The sequence below is a fragment of the Hemitrygon akajei genome, chromosome 9 (assembly GCF_048418815.1).
Source record: "Hemitrygon akajei chromosome 9, sHemAka1.3, whole genome shotgun sequence".
NCBI lineage: Eukaryota > Metazoa > Chordata > Chondrichthyes > Myliobatiformes > Dasyatidae > Hemitrygon > Hemitrygon akajei.
In genome coordinates this window covers 96720405-96736192 of record NC_133132.1, presented here as the reverse complement: position 1 = coordinate 96736192, position 15788 = coordinate 96720405, and the positions used below count along the sequence as shown (strand labels likewise).

Below are 15788 nucleotides of genomic sequence, written 5' to 3'. Positions count from 1 at the left end.
GAATGAAGTAAAGAGGCTGCAGAAGGATTTAGACAGAATAGAAGAAGAAATGGCAGATGGAATATAGTGTTGGGATGTGTATGGTCATGCACTTTGGTAGAGAATTGGTAGACTATTTTCTAAATGGAGAGAAAATACAAAAACCTGAAGCACAAAGGGACTGGAGTTTTTGTGCAGGATTCGTTAAAGGTTAATTTGCAGGTTGAGGAAGACAAATGCCACGTTAGCATTCATTTCAAGGGGACTGGAACATAAAAACAAGGATGTAATGTTGAGGCTTTATAAAACACGCATAAGACCTCACTTGGAATATTTTGAGCAGTTTTGGGCCCCTTATCTTAGAAAAGATGCACTGAAACTGGAGAGTCTTCAAAGGAGGTTCATAAAAATGATTCCAGGATTAAATAGCTTGTCATATGGAGAAAGTTTGATGACTCTGGGCCCGTATTCACTAGCATTCTGAAGAGGAAGGGGGTAACCACATTGAAACCTAATGCATGGTGAAAGGCCTTGATAGAGTGGATGTGAAGAGGATGTCTCCTATGGTCTAAGACCAGAAGTCACAGCCTCAGAATAGAGGGGTGTCCTTTTAGAATGGAAAGGATGAGGAATTTCTTTAGCCAGAGAGTGGTGAATCTATGGAATTCTTTGCCACAGGCAGCTCAGTAGGCCAAGAGTTTATGTATATTTAAGGTAGAGGTTGATAGATTCTTGATTGGTCAGGGCATGAAGGGATACAGGGAGAAGGCAGGAGATTGAGGTTGAGAGGAAAATTTGATCAGCCATGATGAAATGGCAGAGAAGATTCAATGGGCTCAATGGCCCTACTCTGCTCCTATATCTTATGGTCTTACATCCTAAAGAAGTATTCTAAAGGCAGGATGGTGCAATCGTGGCTGTCAAGAGAAGTGAAGCCACAATAAAAATCTAAGAGAAGGTATATAATAGAGCAGAAATTAGTGGGAAGTTAGAGGATTGGGAAGGTTTTAATAACCAATGAAGCATAAAAGAGAGGCAAGAATAGATATTGGACAACTGGAAAATTATGCTGGAGAGGTAGTAGTGGGGCCCAAGGAAATAGTGAATGAACTATTTTGCATCAGCCTTCACAGCGAAAGACACTAGCAGTATGTGGGAAGTCAGAAGGCAGAATTGTGTGAGTTGTCAATACCAGGGAAAAGGTTCTTGGGAAACTAAATGGTCTAAGTCACCTGGACAAAATGATCTACACCTCAGGGTTCTGAAAAAGGTAGCTGAAGAGAATGTGGAGGAATTAGTAATGATCTTTCAAGAATCATTTCATCCTGGCATGGTTCTGGAGGACTGGAAAATTGCAAATGTAACTCCACTCCTTTTGAAAAGGGAAGGAGGCAGAAGAAAAGGAACTATAGGAAAGTTAGTCTAACCTCAGTAATTGAGAAGATGTTGGAGTTGATTGTTAAGGATGAAGACTCTGGGCACTTGGAGGCTATAGAAGGACTTAGTCAGATTAGGAGAATGGGCAAAGAAATTGCACATGGGATACAGTGTTGGGAAGTATTTGGTTATGCACTTTGATAGAATAAATAAAAGCTTAGACCTTTTTCTAGCTGGGGAGAAAATTCAAACGTCTGAGGTGCAAAGGGACTTCAGAATTCTCGTGCAGGACTCCCTAAAGGGCGGACTAGAATATAAAAGCAAGGATGTAATGTCAAGGTTTTATAAAGCACTCACTTGGAATATTGTGAGCAGTTTTGGGCCCCTTATCTAAGAAAGGATGTGCTAACGTTGGAGACGGTGCAAAGGAGGTTAATGAAAATGATTCTGGCGATTGATAGGCTTATCAAATGAGGATTGTTTAATGGCTTTGGGATACTACTTACTGGAATTCAGTAGAATGAGGGATGACCTAATTGAAACCTATTGAATGTTGAAAGGCCTTGATAGAGTGAATGTGGAGAGGACGTTTCCTATGGTGGAGTGTTTAAGACCAGAGGACACAGCCTCAGAATAGAGGGACATCCATTTAGGTTGAAGACGAGGAGGAGTTTCTTTAGCCAGAGAGTGGTGAATTTGTGGAATTCGTTGCCACAGGTAGCTATGGAGGACAAGTCATTGGGTATATTTAAGGCAGAGGTTGATTATATTCTTGATTAGTCATGGCATGAAGAGATATGGGGAGAAGGCACGAGATTGGAGATGAGTGGGAAGATATGCAAATGAACTAATTTTACTCCTTTACCTTAAAGTCCTACATTTAATCCATAATTTGCAATGCAGAAAGTCTTCAGCATAGTTTTAAGGGGCTTGGAAGTAGATACAAGGGAGATGTCAGAGGTAAGTTTTTCACACAGTGTGGTGGGTGTGCGGAATGCACTTCCAGCCAAGGTGGTAGAGGTGGATACAATAGGGTCTTTTAAGAGACTCTTAGATAGGTACATGGAGCTTAAAAAAATAGAAGGCTATGCGGTAGGGAAAATTCTAGGCAGCTTCTAGAGTAGGTTACATAGTTGGCACAACATTGTGGGTCAAAGGGCCTGTAATATGCTATAGATTTTCTATGTTCTGTGTTCTTCCCACCATATTAAGAACAGTGATAACAATGATCACCAAAATACATTTTCCTTCTTTCAGCTCATCCTGTACAACAGAAATGACAATTTGTGAAGATGGACTGTTTCCTGTTGTTCTTGTGTAAACTGGAAATAGTTATATTGCTTACTTTATTTTTTTATTATTTTGTCTCTTTTCCAACTAGTTTGGGTCTGATTTCTGATATTATATTGAGTTACACTCACAAAATGCTGGTGGAACACAGCAGTCCAGGCAGCATCTATAGGGAGAAGCGCTGTCGACGTCTCGCCCGAAACGTCGACAGCGCTTCTCCCTATAGATGCTGCCTGGACTGCTGTGTTCCACCAGCATTTTGTGTGTGTTGTTCGAATTTCCAGCATCTGCAGATTTCCTCGTGTTTGCTCATTATATTGAGTTGTTGCTTTTATATACAGCACTTTCCTTTGCATGAGAATTTTATTTTCCCTGCTGTCATAATGAGATACAAATAAGTCAAGAAAGATCACAAGAACATCTTTACTGCTGAAAAATAAAGAAAACTGGAGACCTTGACCATTAAAATTCTCAAGTGGGTAATGTAACCAAATGGAGAAAGCCTATACAACTGTAATATTATTTATGCACTAGGCATGTTTGATTAAAGGGAAAAAATATTTATCCCTGAATGTGAGGAACATCAGCTAGAGGAAAAGTCCTGCATAAATTGAATTCACCTTGTTAATCATCTAGTTGCAGTGACAAATGTGTCAGAATTTCTAATGCTCAACTGTACAATCTATATATAGATTTATTATCTTGCTTTATAAAGAAAATAATATACACTTGTATTTACTGATTCAGTGAACATTTAGTTGCAATTTAAATTGACAAACTCTGTACAAAGATTTGGGACACTCATTCTGCACAATCAAAATTTGTCAATTTAAGCCAGAGTCCAGAATGTATTATATATTTAAATTTCCTGTTTTTGGTCTATATTCTTTAAAAAAAAATCCAAGAATATTTGTCAGTTTGTCCTTCTAATATTAAAATTGTACTAAAACAGATTTAAAACTATCAGTTGAAATCTGTGGAAAAATAATTTGATGAGCAGAAGTGTATCAGGAAGAAGTTATATGAACAGTTATACAACAACTGCAGAGTTTTGCTTCTGTTTAATTAGACTATGATTTTAAGCTCAAATTCAAAGCAGATTTAATCTTTTATCTGGGCACATTTCAACCTTTTGCATTTAACACTTTAACAATTTCAGAAAATTAATACTTTTGTTATTTTTAATTTCTAATTTTCAACATACATTCTTATAATATCAGGCAATTATTTTGCATTTTCAGCTCTTCCAAACTTATCTTGTAATCCCTCTCACCACTTTTTCATGTTGCACCTATTGTTACTTGATTTCTCTAGCCTTCCATCCTCTTACAGACTTGCCCTTTTGTTCTCCTCTCCATCACAATATAGGCAGTCCTGCATTTTGATGGGGTTGTGTACTATCCATAAGACCATTAAACCAAATGACATAGGAGCAGAATTAGGCCATTTGGTCTATTGAGTTTACTCCGCCATTCCTTCGTGGCTAAGTTGTTATCCTTCTCATCTCCATTCTCCTGTTTTCTCCCCGTAAATTTTGACACCCTTACTATTTAAGAATTTTAAATATACTAAATGGCTTGGCCTCCACAGCCATCTTTGGCAAAGGATTCCAAAGATTCACCACCCTCTGGTTAAAGAAACTCCTCCTCATCTCTGTTCCAAATGAATGCCCCTCTATTCTAAGAGTATGTTCTCTGGTCCTAGATGTCCCCACTAGATAGATAGGTAACTCATAGATCCCAAAGGAAATTACAGTGACACAGTAGCATTACAAGTGCATGGATATAAATATTAGAAGAAAAGTAGAAAGAATAAAAAATAAGTTACCACAAGCAGTCTAACAGGAGGGGGGCATCACTTCCCCATCTATAGATTGACTCATTTTAAAGCCTGATGGTTGAGGGTGAGAATGACCTCATATAGCACTCTTTGAAGCAGTGCAGGTGTCTTAGTCTATTACGAAAAGTGCTCCTCTGTTCAGCCAAGGTGGCGTGCAGAGGGTGAGATACATTGTCCAGAATTACCAAGATTTTCCATAGGGTCCTTTGTTCTACCAGCCTCCAGTGTGTCCAGTTTGACTCCTCTAACAGAGCCAGCCTTTCTAATCAGTTTATTGAGCCCGTTGGCATCACTAGTATTGATGTCATTGCCCCAGCACATCATTGCATAGAAGATTGTACTGGCAACAGCAGACTGGTAGAACGTGAAGGAGAGACCTGCATACTCTAAAGGACTTCAGTTTCCTCAGGAAGTAGAGGTGACTCAAGCCCTTCTTGTACACAACCTCTGTATTGGTGCTCGGCTCAAGTCTGTCTTCCAGAAACATCCTCTCAATACCCACTACATCTAGACCTCTCAATATTTGATAGGTTTCATTGAGATCCCCCACATTCTTCTAATTCTAGTGGGTACAGGTCCAGAGTCATCAAATACTCCTCATTCCTTAAGCTTTTCATTCCATCACATCAGGTTCACAATAGTCAAAGTGTGGTCTGTCAAATGCCTTATAGAGCCTTAGCATTACATCCTTGAAGTCACTTTTCCCACTGAATTTTATGCTAAAAGAGGAGATGTGTTCCTATGGGATGTCTTTTTCCAACGCTTTTATTGATTCACCTCTACTAGTTAACAATTGAGGCCAACATTGGTCTTGGGGGACAGACAAGATCCATACAAAAGAAGCAACAAATTTCACTACATACAGAGGGGCAATGAGACTTGGATATGATTTTATTGTAACAGTTAGGTTGACAGTGACATCTAAGTCCTTCCTTTGCTACACCCTCTCCAGTCTGAGGACATCTGGACACACATCTCAGAATGCAGTGCTGCCACATTCTTCATCTGCAAGGAACTTCCTCATATGTGCAAGGAAAGGGATGGGATTTGTGGATCATGAAAAAGTGTTGTGAGAGGCATTTAGAGGAATAATGGGTTAAGGTGAAGGTGGCAGTGGAGTAGAGGTTGCAGGATTATTCTAAAGAACTTGCCATGGCTACTGCAGCTTCTCACACTGCAACCATCAAAGAAAATGCCTCAGATGAAGAGTGCAGTAGCATGGTATTCTGAATGCCTGTTCATGCCATACATAAATCTTATAACTCCATAGTACTGAGAGACTAAAAGCAAAAACTGATGAAATGTTGTTTTTTTCCCCACATTTTGCATTATTTTCCCGCACATTAATTTCACAAGAGTGAATTTTATTCTGTACCTCAAATTTTTGGGTACTGTTTTGTGAATTCCATAAGGAAGAGTTTCCATTATGTGAATGTTCATAATGCAAGATTGCCTGTAATTAGACTTATTTTATTATTTGTTGACTCTGCTAGTTTCCGTTTGTAATTCAATTTCTGATGATAGCTTCAGTGTCCATGATAGGAATTAAGATAGATCTTCCTGGGGTGTGGTTGATACTTTGATGAAAGCTGGCCATTTGCAGAACTCTCACACTTTGTGCTTTTCTCATGGTCACTTTCAGCAGTAAGTGCAATGATCAAGTATCCAAAAGCAAAATAACGAAGATACTGAAACTTTGGAATAAAAATTGAAATGGTAGAAATAAGCATCAGGATAAAGCATTTGTGGTGAAATAAAGAGTTAATGTTTTACCTTGGTGACCTTTAATCATGATTAATAATTAGGTACACTGGTTAGTATTTGAGGCTCTAAGTACCCAGGTACTGCTTAGTATAATTTTGACGACTGTTTCAAATTCAGGGCTGCATTATAAACCATAATGGCATTTTAATTAAAAAAAAAACAGTTTATTTATCAGTGAAATTCAACAAAATCCAAAAACAAGTAGTGGTCATTACATTTCATGAGTAATAGAGTAATATTTCATTCTTCTAATAGAGAAGTTAGCATTAATTTTTGTCTTGCTTTTTTACTTGTCATGGTGATCTAATTTTTTGAAAAATTGCAATGAATTATACCATTAATATAGTACAGTACCTGGCATTCCTGGTAGACCTTGGTGTCCAGGATCTCCGACTCCTCTCTCACCTTTCTCACCTTTCTGACCGGGGGGTCCTGAAAACAGTAATTGTTGACAACATCAGAATTGATGATGTACTGTAAGTGGAGAAAACTTAAGATGTAGCTCCTAATACCACCCCTGAAACAAAATGATCAGTATATCACCTCAAATTAAGTAATGAATATTACAATTGAAAATGAAAGTTATGGATAATCATAGAATTTCCAAAGCACACAAATGGGCAAATTCATGCCATGTCCTACAAGAATAATTCTACTAGTTTCTTTTTGTTTCTCCTCTTTACCCTCCAAATTATTCTTTTTCAACTATTAAACCAACTTTATTTTGAATAGTGTGGTTGTTTCTTTTTGGTATTGTGTCAGATTTTAATTACTCTTGGTATAGGTATAAACATTTTTTAAGTGACTGTATGTTTTACTGGTAATGTAATTCCATGTGCTATATTTGCCCTGTGCTGTGTGTGACTGTTGGTACTGTGTTTTGCACCTTGACCCCAAAGAGAAGCCATTTTGTTTGGTTGTATTCATGTGTATGGTTGAATGACAATTAAACGAACTAGCTGCAAAGACCTGCACCCTCTGCTTCTCCTTGAACGTATAGTACCTAAAGTACTTAGTCATTAGAAATAGCTTTTTTTTTTGTATTATCCTTTCTAAACTATAGACCCAAGTTTGTGCATTGTTATCAACTGCCCTTTGTTCCAAGGAGAACAATCCCAACTTTTCCAGTCTAGCTATACAGTTGAAATCCTTAATCTTGGAAAACATTCTGAGCTACTTTTTTATGTATCCTTTCAATTGTATGATAACCAGAAAGTTTGCATGCTGTTTTCATTTCTGAAGCCCAGGAATCTACTTGGTCTGTGAAGTGCTCTTTCAACATGCACTGCCACTTTCAAAGATTTTCATATGTGGCAGACAGCTGCAGGGAGCATGTGTACAGTAGTTAGCCAGAATTACAAGCTTCCCAATGACCAAGTACTATAGGTACTATAGGTTCAAGGACGGGGTATGAAAGGTTAAATTTACTTGCCTTTCAAATTCTAACTGAAAATACAAAATCTAGCTCATACGCAAAACTTAGCCCAGAATCATATGCAACAATCCTGTTGGTGAATGATAGGTAACCAAAGTGTCTATCATTGACTAAGAGCTGTGAAGCTTTCCTCTTGCAGCCCTTCACAATATCCTCAAATATTCAGCCATTTAGCTGCACAGTTAGTTAGCTCAGCCTATAGGAGCAGAATGTTCCCACAATCAGAGGCATATTGCCACTCATAATATAACTCATCAGACTTCAGTGATTTAATTTAATTAGAATTTGCCTCTGTAGAAATAGAAACAACCTTGAAATACTACATTGGGAATTACTTTGTTAAATGTGTCTCAAAGAAACATAAAAGTAACGCCTGTGTATAATGAACTGCATATTAAAAGAAATGCAACACAGTTTTTTCAGTCTTACCCATGAATCCTTGGATTCCTGGAGGGCCTGGTAAGCCTGAAGAACCTGGTTGACCTTGGTTACCATCTAAGCCAGGGAAACCACTTGGACCTTGAAGTCCTGGTAATCCTGCTGGGCCTGGAGGGCCAGGTGATCCCTTGCATTGCTGGCAGTACCAGAAGTTTTCATTTCTTTGGTTTTGCAAAAGTGAAGGTAGTTGAGCTGATATAATTTAAAAATAGAATGCACGGCAATGAAAAATCATGTACTAAACCAAACAAAAATACTTAACATGGAGTTAATTTATCAGGGCAGGCAGTGGTCAAGTACTATCAAGTGCATTCCTGAGCTCTCAAAAAGAAATTATACAACTGACCAGCATACATAAGCGGGTAGACAACAATTCTATTGATGTGTACTTGCTTTATGAAAACACAATTTATTATTAGAGTACAAGACTGTGGGATTGTCTTTTTCTCTATGTGTATGAGTGATAGACTTTAGTATCCTTACAGTAGGATTACTGCAGTATGTGCTGTAATATTAAACACCAGAAATTAATTTAGCAGCTAATCTGAAATAACCAGTAATTCCAATGAGTTTCTTGGAAATTAATTACTGATTCTTAAGGCATCAACCTGAAAACTTAAGTCAATTTCTGTCTCCACTGACACTACCGGACTTAAGTATTTTCAGTATTCCTATTTTATACCATACTTATAGCATCTTCAATAGTTTGGTTTTGGGTATTTGAAAACTGACAATGGATAAAACAAATTAATTGACTGACAGCTACTGAGTGCCACTCAAGTATTTTCTGTGACATTTTCCTGTTGGTGAAATAAACAAAACTGCAACATCAAGATTATTTGCTAATTATAGACAATAGACAATAGGTGTAAATGCCATAATAAGATGCTATATAAACATTTTCTATCATGGTTCTTTGCCAAATAACAAAAGAAAAAAGGTTATTTGGAGAGCTGCATAAACTAAATAGATTGAATGCAGTAACTCTTGTCTCAAACTTTAAAAGCAATTAATCTGCCAGAATGTAGGCCTTCATTAAAAGTACAGCATAATATTTTTGCCTGGTTTATCTACTGGCTTTCCATAAATTAGTTTTTTCACAATTGCTCTAGTTATGACATAATGAGTTATTGGCATACGTGTTTAAGGATTCCAGAGTGGGCAGCGTTTAACAGAGCATCGGGCAGTGCCAGAAAATAGGATCAACAAATAATTGTATGAGAACATAAACTTTGAAGATGTAAGTGATCACTTATTCATCGATCATGTAGAAAACTGCCCTATCATGGATTTATACATGGTTTACTTTTGAGAGATAAACTTGCATCATTTTCTTACTTATTCATCCATGGATGTGGACTTTGCTAGTGATATTTGGCACTTATGGTTCATCTATAATTAAGCCTGAATGGAAGAAGTAGTTAAGAATTGTTCAATTAGGTGGGTCTTGCATAAGAGGAAGGCATGACCAAGAAAGCTTGGCAGATTTCCTTCTCCAAAAGGCATTACTGATTATGATTTTTACAAATTAAAATCTGTTAATTTCACAATTAGTTATTATGCCTATCATTTTCTTAAATTCCAGATATTTAAAACTTAAGCACTTGAAAGTAAATCTTGCTGTTTCCTAAAGTAATTCAAGTTTCAGAGCATTTACTTATAGCACCACACATAAAATAACATCCTATGGAGTATTTTATGTACAAGTCAATAAAATGTTAGGATATGAAAAAAATGTCCTATTTAACTTAAAAAGGTGGCTGGAGTCACCAGTTATATCAGAATCAGATTTATTATCATCGCAATGTGATGTGAAATTTGTAAACTTAGCAGTAGCAGTTCAATGCAATACATAATATAAAACAGAAAAAATAAGTAAAACAATTACAGTATACATATATTGAATAAATAAAAAAGAGCAAAAAACAGAAATACTACAAAATACAGAAATTTTTTAAAAGTGAGGTAGTGTCTAATGGTTCAATGTCCATTTAGGAATTGGATGGCAGAGGGTAAGAAGCTGTTCTTGAACCGCTGAGTGTGTGCCTTCAGGCTTCTGTACCTTCTGATGGTAACAGTGAGAAAAGGACATGTCCTGGGTGCTGGAGGTCCTTAATAATGGACGCTGCCTTTCTGAGACACCACTCCCTGAAGATATCCTAGGTACTTTGTAGGCTGGTACCCAAGATGGAGATGTCTAGATTTACAACCCTCTCCAGCTTCTTTCGGTCCTGTGCAGTAGCCTCCACCCCCCCCCCCCCCTCCCACCAACCCATACCAGACAGTGATGCAGCCTGTCAGAATGCTCTCCACAGTACATCTATAGAAGTCTTTGAGTGTATTTGTTGACATGCCAAATCTCTTCAAACTCCTAATGAAGTATAGTCGCTGTCTTGCCTTCATTGTAACTGCATCGATATGTTGGGACCAGGTTAGATCCTCAGAGATCTTGACACCCAGGAACTTGAAACTGCTCACTCTCTCCACTTCTGATCCCTCTATGAGGTTTGGCATGTATTCCTTCATCTTACCCTTCCTGAAGTCCACAGTCAGTTCTTTCATCTTACTGATGTTGAGTGCCAGGTTGTTGCTGCGGCCCCACTCCACTAGTTGGCAATCACCACCTGAGATTCTACCAACAATGGTTGTATCATCAGCAAATTTATAGATGGTATTTGAGCTATGACTAGTCATGTGCATATAGAGAGTAGAGCAGTGGGCTAAGCAGTGTGGATCATCAGCGAGGAGGATGTGTTATCACCAATCCACACAGATTGTGGTCTTCCGGTTAGGAAGTTGAGGATCCAATTGCAGAGTGAAGTACAGAGGCCCAGGTTCTGCAACTTCTCCATCAGGATTGTGGGAATGATGGTATTGAATGCTGAGCTATAGTCGATGAACAGCATCCTGACGTAGTTGTTTGTGTTATCCAGGTGGTCTGAAGCCGTGTGGAGAGCCACTGAGATTGCATCTGCCGTTGACATATTGTGATAGGATTTTGGATAACTGATAATGGATTCATCTGTAATAATTTTCCTAAAGATTCTGGAAATGATTTAATGGTTAGAATATTCCAAATATACTCAAGACAAAGAAAAAGCAGGAAACCACAGCATCAGCTGTCAATCAAATGCTGGTAACATAAACATTAATAACATGAATAGGCACAGCCAAAGTACTTAAAAGAAAAATCAGAAGCAGCTGCTTTCTTTCTGTAGCTATAGCATCATCAGATATCTGTAATCCTTTTTATATCAAATGCATTGATCCCTTAGACTCTTAATTGACACCTTGTTACTTGGTTGTAGACTTGCCTCTGACTTAGAAAATTTACTTTCATGTTTTACAACCAACAGTTAAGGGATAATCTATGCTGATACTCAAGTGCTGTCTTGTTTTCTGGTTAAATAGTGAGCCTATCAGTTCTTTCAGTCAATGAAAAACATTCCAAGTGCTTTTTGATTTCTCCTTTTTAATTTACATTTAGGTTTCCCTAATTTTACCTCAATTTTTGTATTCACACCAATTTCCAATAATACTTACAAAATTATTAGTTTTATTTGTCACATGACAATCAAAGCATCAAAACACACAGTTGAAATGAGTAATTTGCATTAACGATCAACACAGTCAGAGGATGTGCTGGGGGCAGCCTGCAAGTGTCACCATGCTTTGGCGCCAAGATAGCATGCCCACAACTCATTAATGCTTCCTAACTCATACATTTTTGGAATATGGAAGGAAAATGGGGAGAACTTAAACTCTTTTCAAGCAGCAACGCAAATTGAACCCAGAATGCTAGTGCTGTAAAGCATTATGTTAGCTGCTATGCTACTGTAATAGACCTCCATAATCTCCTACTTAACATGCTACACCATTGTGGGATGTATACTAATTGGGGGAATGAATACTGAGGACTTTTCTAATATTGATCCCACTGATTTTTGTAAAGTAATTTAATATTATTTATCTTCAAGCGTGGTGTTATTCATTCCTTATTTTGGTGACTTCAACAATCGTACACTTTTACTTTTTCTTCTGCATATCCTTGGGATTGAGGACATTTGGTGTTGTGCATTTTGGAGAGACATAATGAGGCCAATGTGTGAACTCCAGACACTTCTACAGTTTAGGCAGGAGATGGCTATTTTGTTGGGTGGTTCCCTTATTGCTACTTTTGCAGAGCCTCTGCATTACGCTCGCTGTATGATCTTGAGCTTCTCAACACCTTCCTGAATGCTCCTTTTTTGCTTTGGGCCATAGATTCCCAGAAGTCAGTAGAGAATCCATTGCATTTCTTCATGGACACTTTGTCTTTCCAGCATACAGATCAAGACAAAGTACATAAACCATTCTGTTGTACTCTCACTGCCATGAACAACATTTCCTCCTACAACTACAAGGGCCTTTTTCTATTACTAGTGTGATTCAAATGTATAATTTGAGAAATATCAGGAACAAGGGTGGTAAATTTAGAGCATAAGTCAGTACATGGAACTATGGCATTGTGGCCATTATAGAAACTTGGCTGTCACGGGGGACAGGAATGTTTGCTGGAAGTTCCGGTGTTCAGGTGTTTCAAAAGGGACAGGGAGATAAAAAAAAAAGGTGGGGGAATGGCATTGCCAATCAGGAATAATATTACAACTGCAAATATCACAGAGGAGTCATTGTCTATTCAGTCAGCATGGGTGCAAGTCAGAGACAGAAAGGGAGTAATTACTCTGTTGGGAGTATTCTATAGACCCAGAGTAGCAACAAAGTCACTGAGGTGCAGATTTCAGAAAGGTGCATAAATAACAGGGTTGCTGTCATGGGTGACTTCAAATTCCCTAATATTGATTGGCACCTCCTTAGTGTGAAAGGGTTAGGCACACAAGAAAATTAATCTCAGGGTTGTATATGGTGATATACATGTAATTTGATAATAAATTTACTTTGAACGTGTTAGGTATATCTAGGAAAAGATCATTGACTCAATATGTGGACAAGCCAACCAGAGGAGAGGCAATACAAGATCTAGTATTAGGCAATGAACCTGGTCAGGTGTCAGATATCTTGTTGGATGAGCATTTTGGAGAAAGTGACCACAATTCCCTGACCTCAGCATAACCTTGGTTGGGCATGGGAGCAGATGGCATAGGAAAATATTTAATTGGGGGAGAGCAAATTATGATTCTATTAGTCAGGAACTTGGGAACATAAATTGGGAACAGATACACTCAAGGAAATGTACAATGGAAATGTGTAGGCTGTTTAGGGAGCACTTATATGGGATTTTGAATAGATTTGTCCCATTGAGACAAGGAGCGAATGGTAGGGTGAAGGAACCATGGTTGACAAGAGATGGAACATCTAGTCAAGAGGAAGAAAGAGGCAAGCTATAGGAAGCAAGAATCAGACAGGGCTCTTGAGAGTTACAGGATAGCCAGGAAGGAGTTTAAGAAGGGACTTACGAGAGCTAGAGGGGACATGAGAAGGCCTTGGCCAGTAGTAATAAAGAAAACCTCAAAGCATTTTACATGTATGTGAAGAACAGGAGAATGACTGAGGGTGGGACTGTTGCCAGGGCTGGTAGTAGAAACAGATACAATAAGGACATTTAAGAGTCTCTTAAATAGGCACCTGGATGAAAACAAAATGTAGGATTATGTTGGAGGGAAGGGTTAGATTGATCTTGGAGTAGGTTAAAAGGCTGGCACAATATAATGGGCCAAAGGGCATATACCATGCTGTACTATTCTATGTTTGATTAAAATAACTTATTGAATGAAAATAATCAAAATCTCCCTTTGGGCTCTTTTTCCAATTAACAGAGTAAGTTTCTGTCCTCTGGTCACTGACTCCTTTAGCAGTAGAAATATTTTCTTATATAGCATATAAAAAAATTAACCTCTATTAAATCTCCCCCTTTATCTTCTCTGCTGGAAAGAAAATAATCTCATTTATTATAATCTCTCTGCGGAAGTTTTTCCATCTCATATTATTTGTTAATACCATCTCTTAATAGTGTACAACATTTAAAATACGTACCATATATACTGAAAGTGTTTTGGGGTATTAATAGAAATAACATCTAATAAAACTCTGATAGTCCTCTTGAAATATATCTTAATGATGATTTTTTATGCTGAATAATATGGATTTCAGATAAAATTTAGGTTTTAAAGGATTTTTGTTTCATACTTACTTCTTAGCACATCCCTGCAAATATCTCGGATGTATTCATCTGAAATGAATCGGCCCTATTAAAAACATTTTGGTATTAGAAATTAGCAATAGCACGCTAAACAGCCAATTACATCAACACATACTTAGTATACACCTACAGAAATTCCTTTTTGTCCTGGTGCTCCTGGTTTTCCTGGAAGTCCATTGTTTCCTTTAGGACCTTGAGGCCCAGTTCCACCAGGAATGCCAGGTTCTCCCTTTTGACCTTTAATGCCTGGAGTGCCTGGATATCCCAATCCACCTCTCTATAAGAAAATGAGTAGTGTTAGCAATGATTTTTAAAACATAATGTGAAAATATCTTTGCAGTGATATCTATTTAATCTGGCTTACCTCTCCTTTTGATCCTGCTAATCCCCTTGGACCCTGAAGGAAATAATTAAGCAATTAATTAGTTCTGGTAACCAACCCCTTTATCTTTTTCACCCCTCCACTTGTTATTTCTTTTTCATTCCCCACTGCAGTTATCTTCTCACCCCTTATCTTCTCCTTTCCTGCCTTCATGACTTGCTTATCACCTCCCTCTAGTTACCCACCTCTTTCTCCTTATTCCACAATCCACTGTCCTCTCCTATTAGATTCCTCCTTCTTCAACCCCTTCCTCAGCTTCTTACATTATGCTTCCTCCTCCATCAACCCATCTTCCCCATCATCTATTGCCTGCCAGCTTGTACTCCTTCCCCTCCTCCCACCTTCTTATTCTGGCTTCTGACCCCTTTCTTTCTAGTCCTGATGAAGGGTCTTGGCCTGAAAATTTGACAATTTATTCCCCTCTATTGATGCTGCCTAATCTGACTTTGGGTAGCTATTTGAACTTCAGTGACATGTGGTGGCAAACGGCTGGAAGCTGGCCTATCACAAGCAACAGATGATCATGGGCAACTATTGTGGATATCTGATATACTGCCTCAGAAAGAGATCAATCCTCTAGTGGTCTAGTGCTAGCCATAAGCAAGGAAGCATACAATTGTAGTAAGAGACCACCTAAATTAAGCCAGAAGGCTTCACAATGAAATGTATTAGGGTGTTAATAAATATCTTAAAAACAGATTTCATTAAGCAAAGATTGTTAATTTTTTTACCAAAACACTTTTGTATAGATAATATTGCCTTAGGCATTCAATTTCACAAGACAATGAAGTGAGTTTGCAAACTACTGAGAGATTAACTATTGCTTTGTTCAATCATGTTCCCTGTTCTTATGTAAACCTCTCAACTCAGAAGTTATGATGTATGTATTATTACCCAAAATAATTCAGACACTGCAGCTGTTCATCCATTTTTCTCTAAAATAGTATGCTCGTTCATTGTTAAAATGAGTATTGTGCAAGATATCTCGAGTAGCCACAAATAAGGGTGCTCCATTACTAATCAGTACCTCATCAACGTATGGCACTCTGAATGATTCCAGTCTTAATGTGAGCACATGCAATAAG

General features: G+C 37.9%; 1 protein-coding gene across 1 annotated transcript in view; it reads right to left on the bottom strand.

The window, feature by feature from the left end:
* LOC140733770 (uncharacterized) overlaps nt 1–15788 on the bottom strand; it is a 98605-nt gene that overhangs the window by 9312 nt on the left and 73505 nt on the right. The window contains exons 16-20 of the mRNA XM_073057522.1: nt 14686–14718; nt 14452–14598; nt 14313–14367; nt 8114–8314; nt 6604–6681 (exon numbers count right to left, since the gene is read on the bottom strand). Of these exons, the coding sequence (XP_072913623.1) occupies nt 6604–6681; nt 8114–8314; nt 14313–14367; nt 14452–14598; nt 14686–14718 (514 nt within the window). The remainder of the gene's footprint in view (nt 1–6603; nt 6682–8113; nt 8315–14312; nt 14368–14451; nt 14599–14685; nt 14719–15788) is intronic.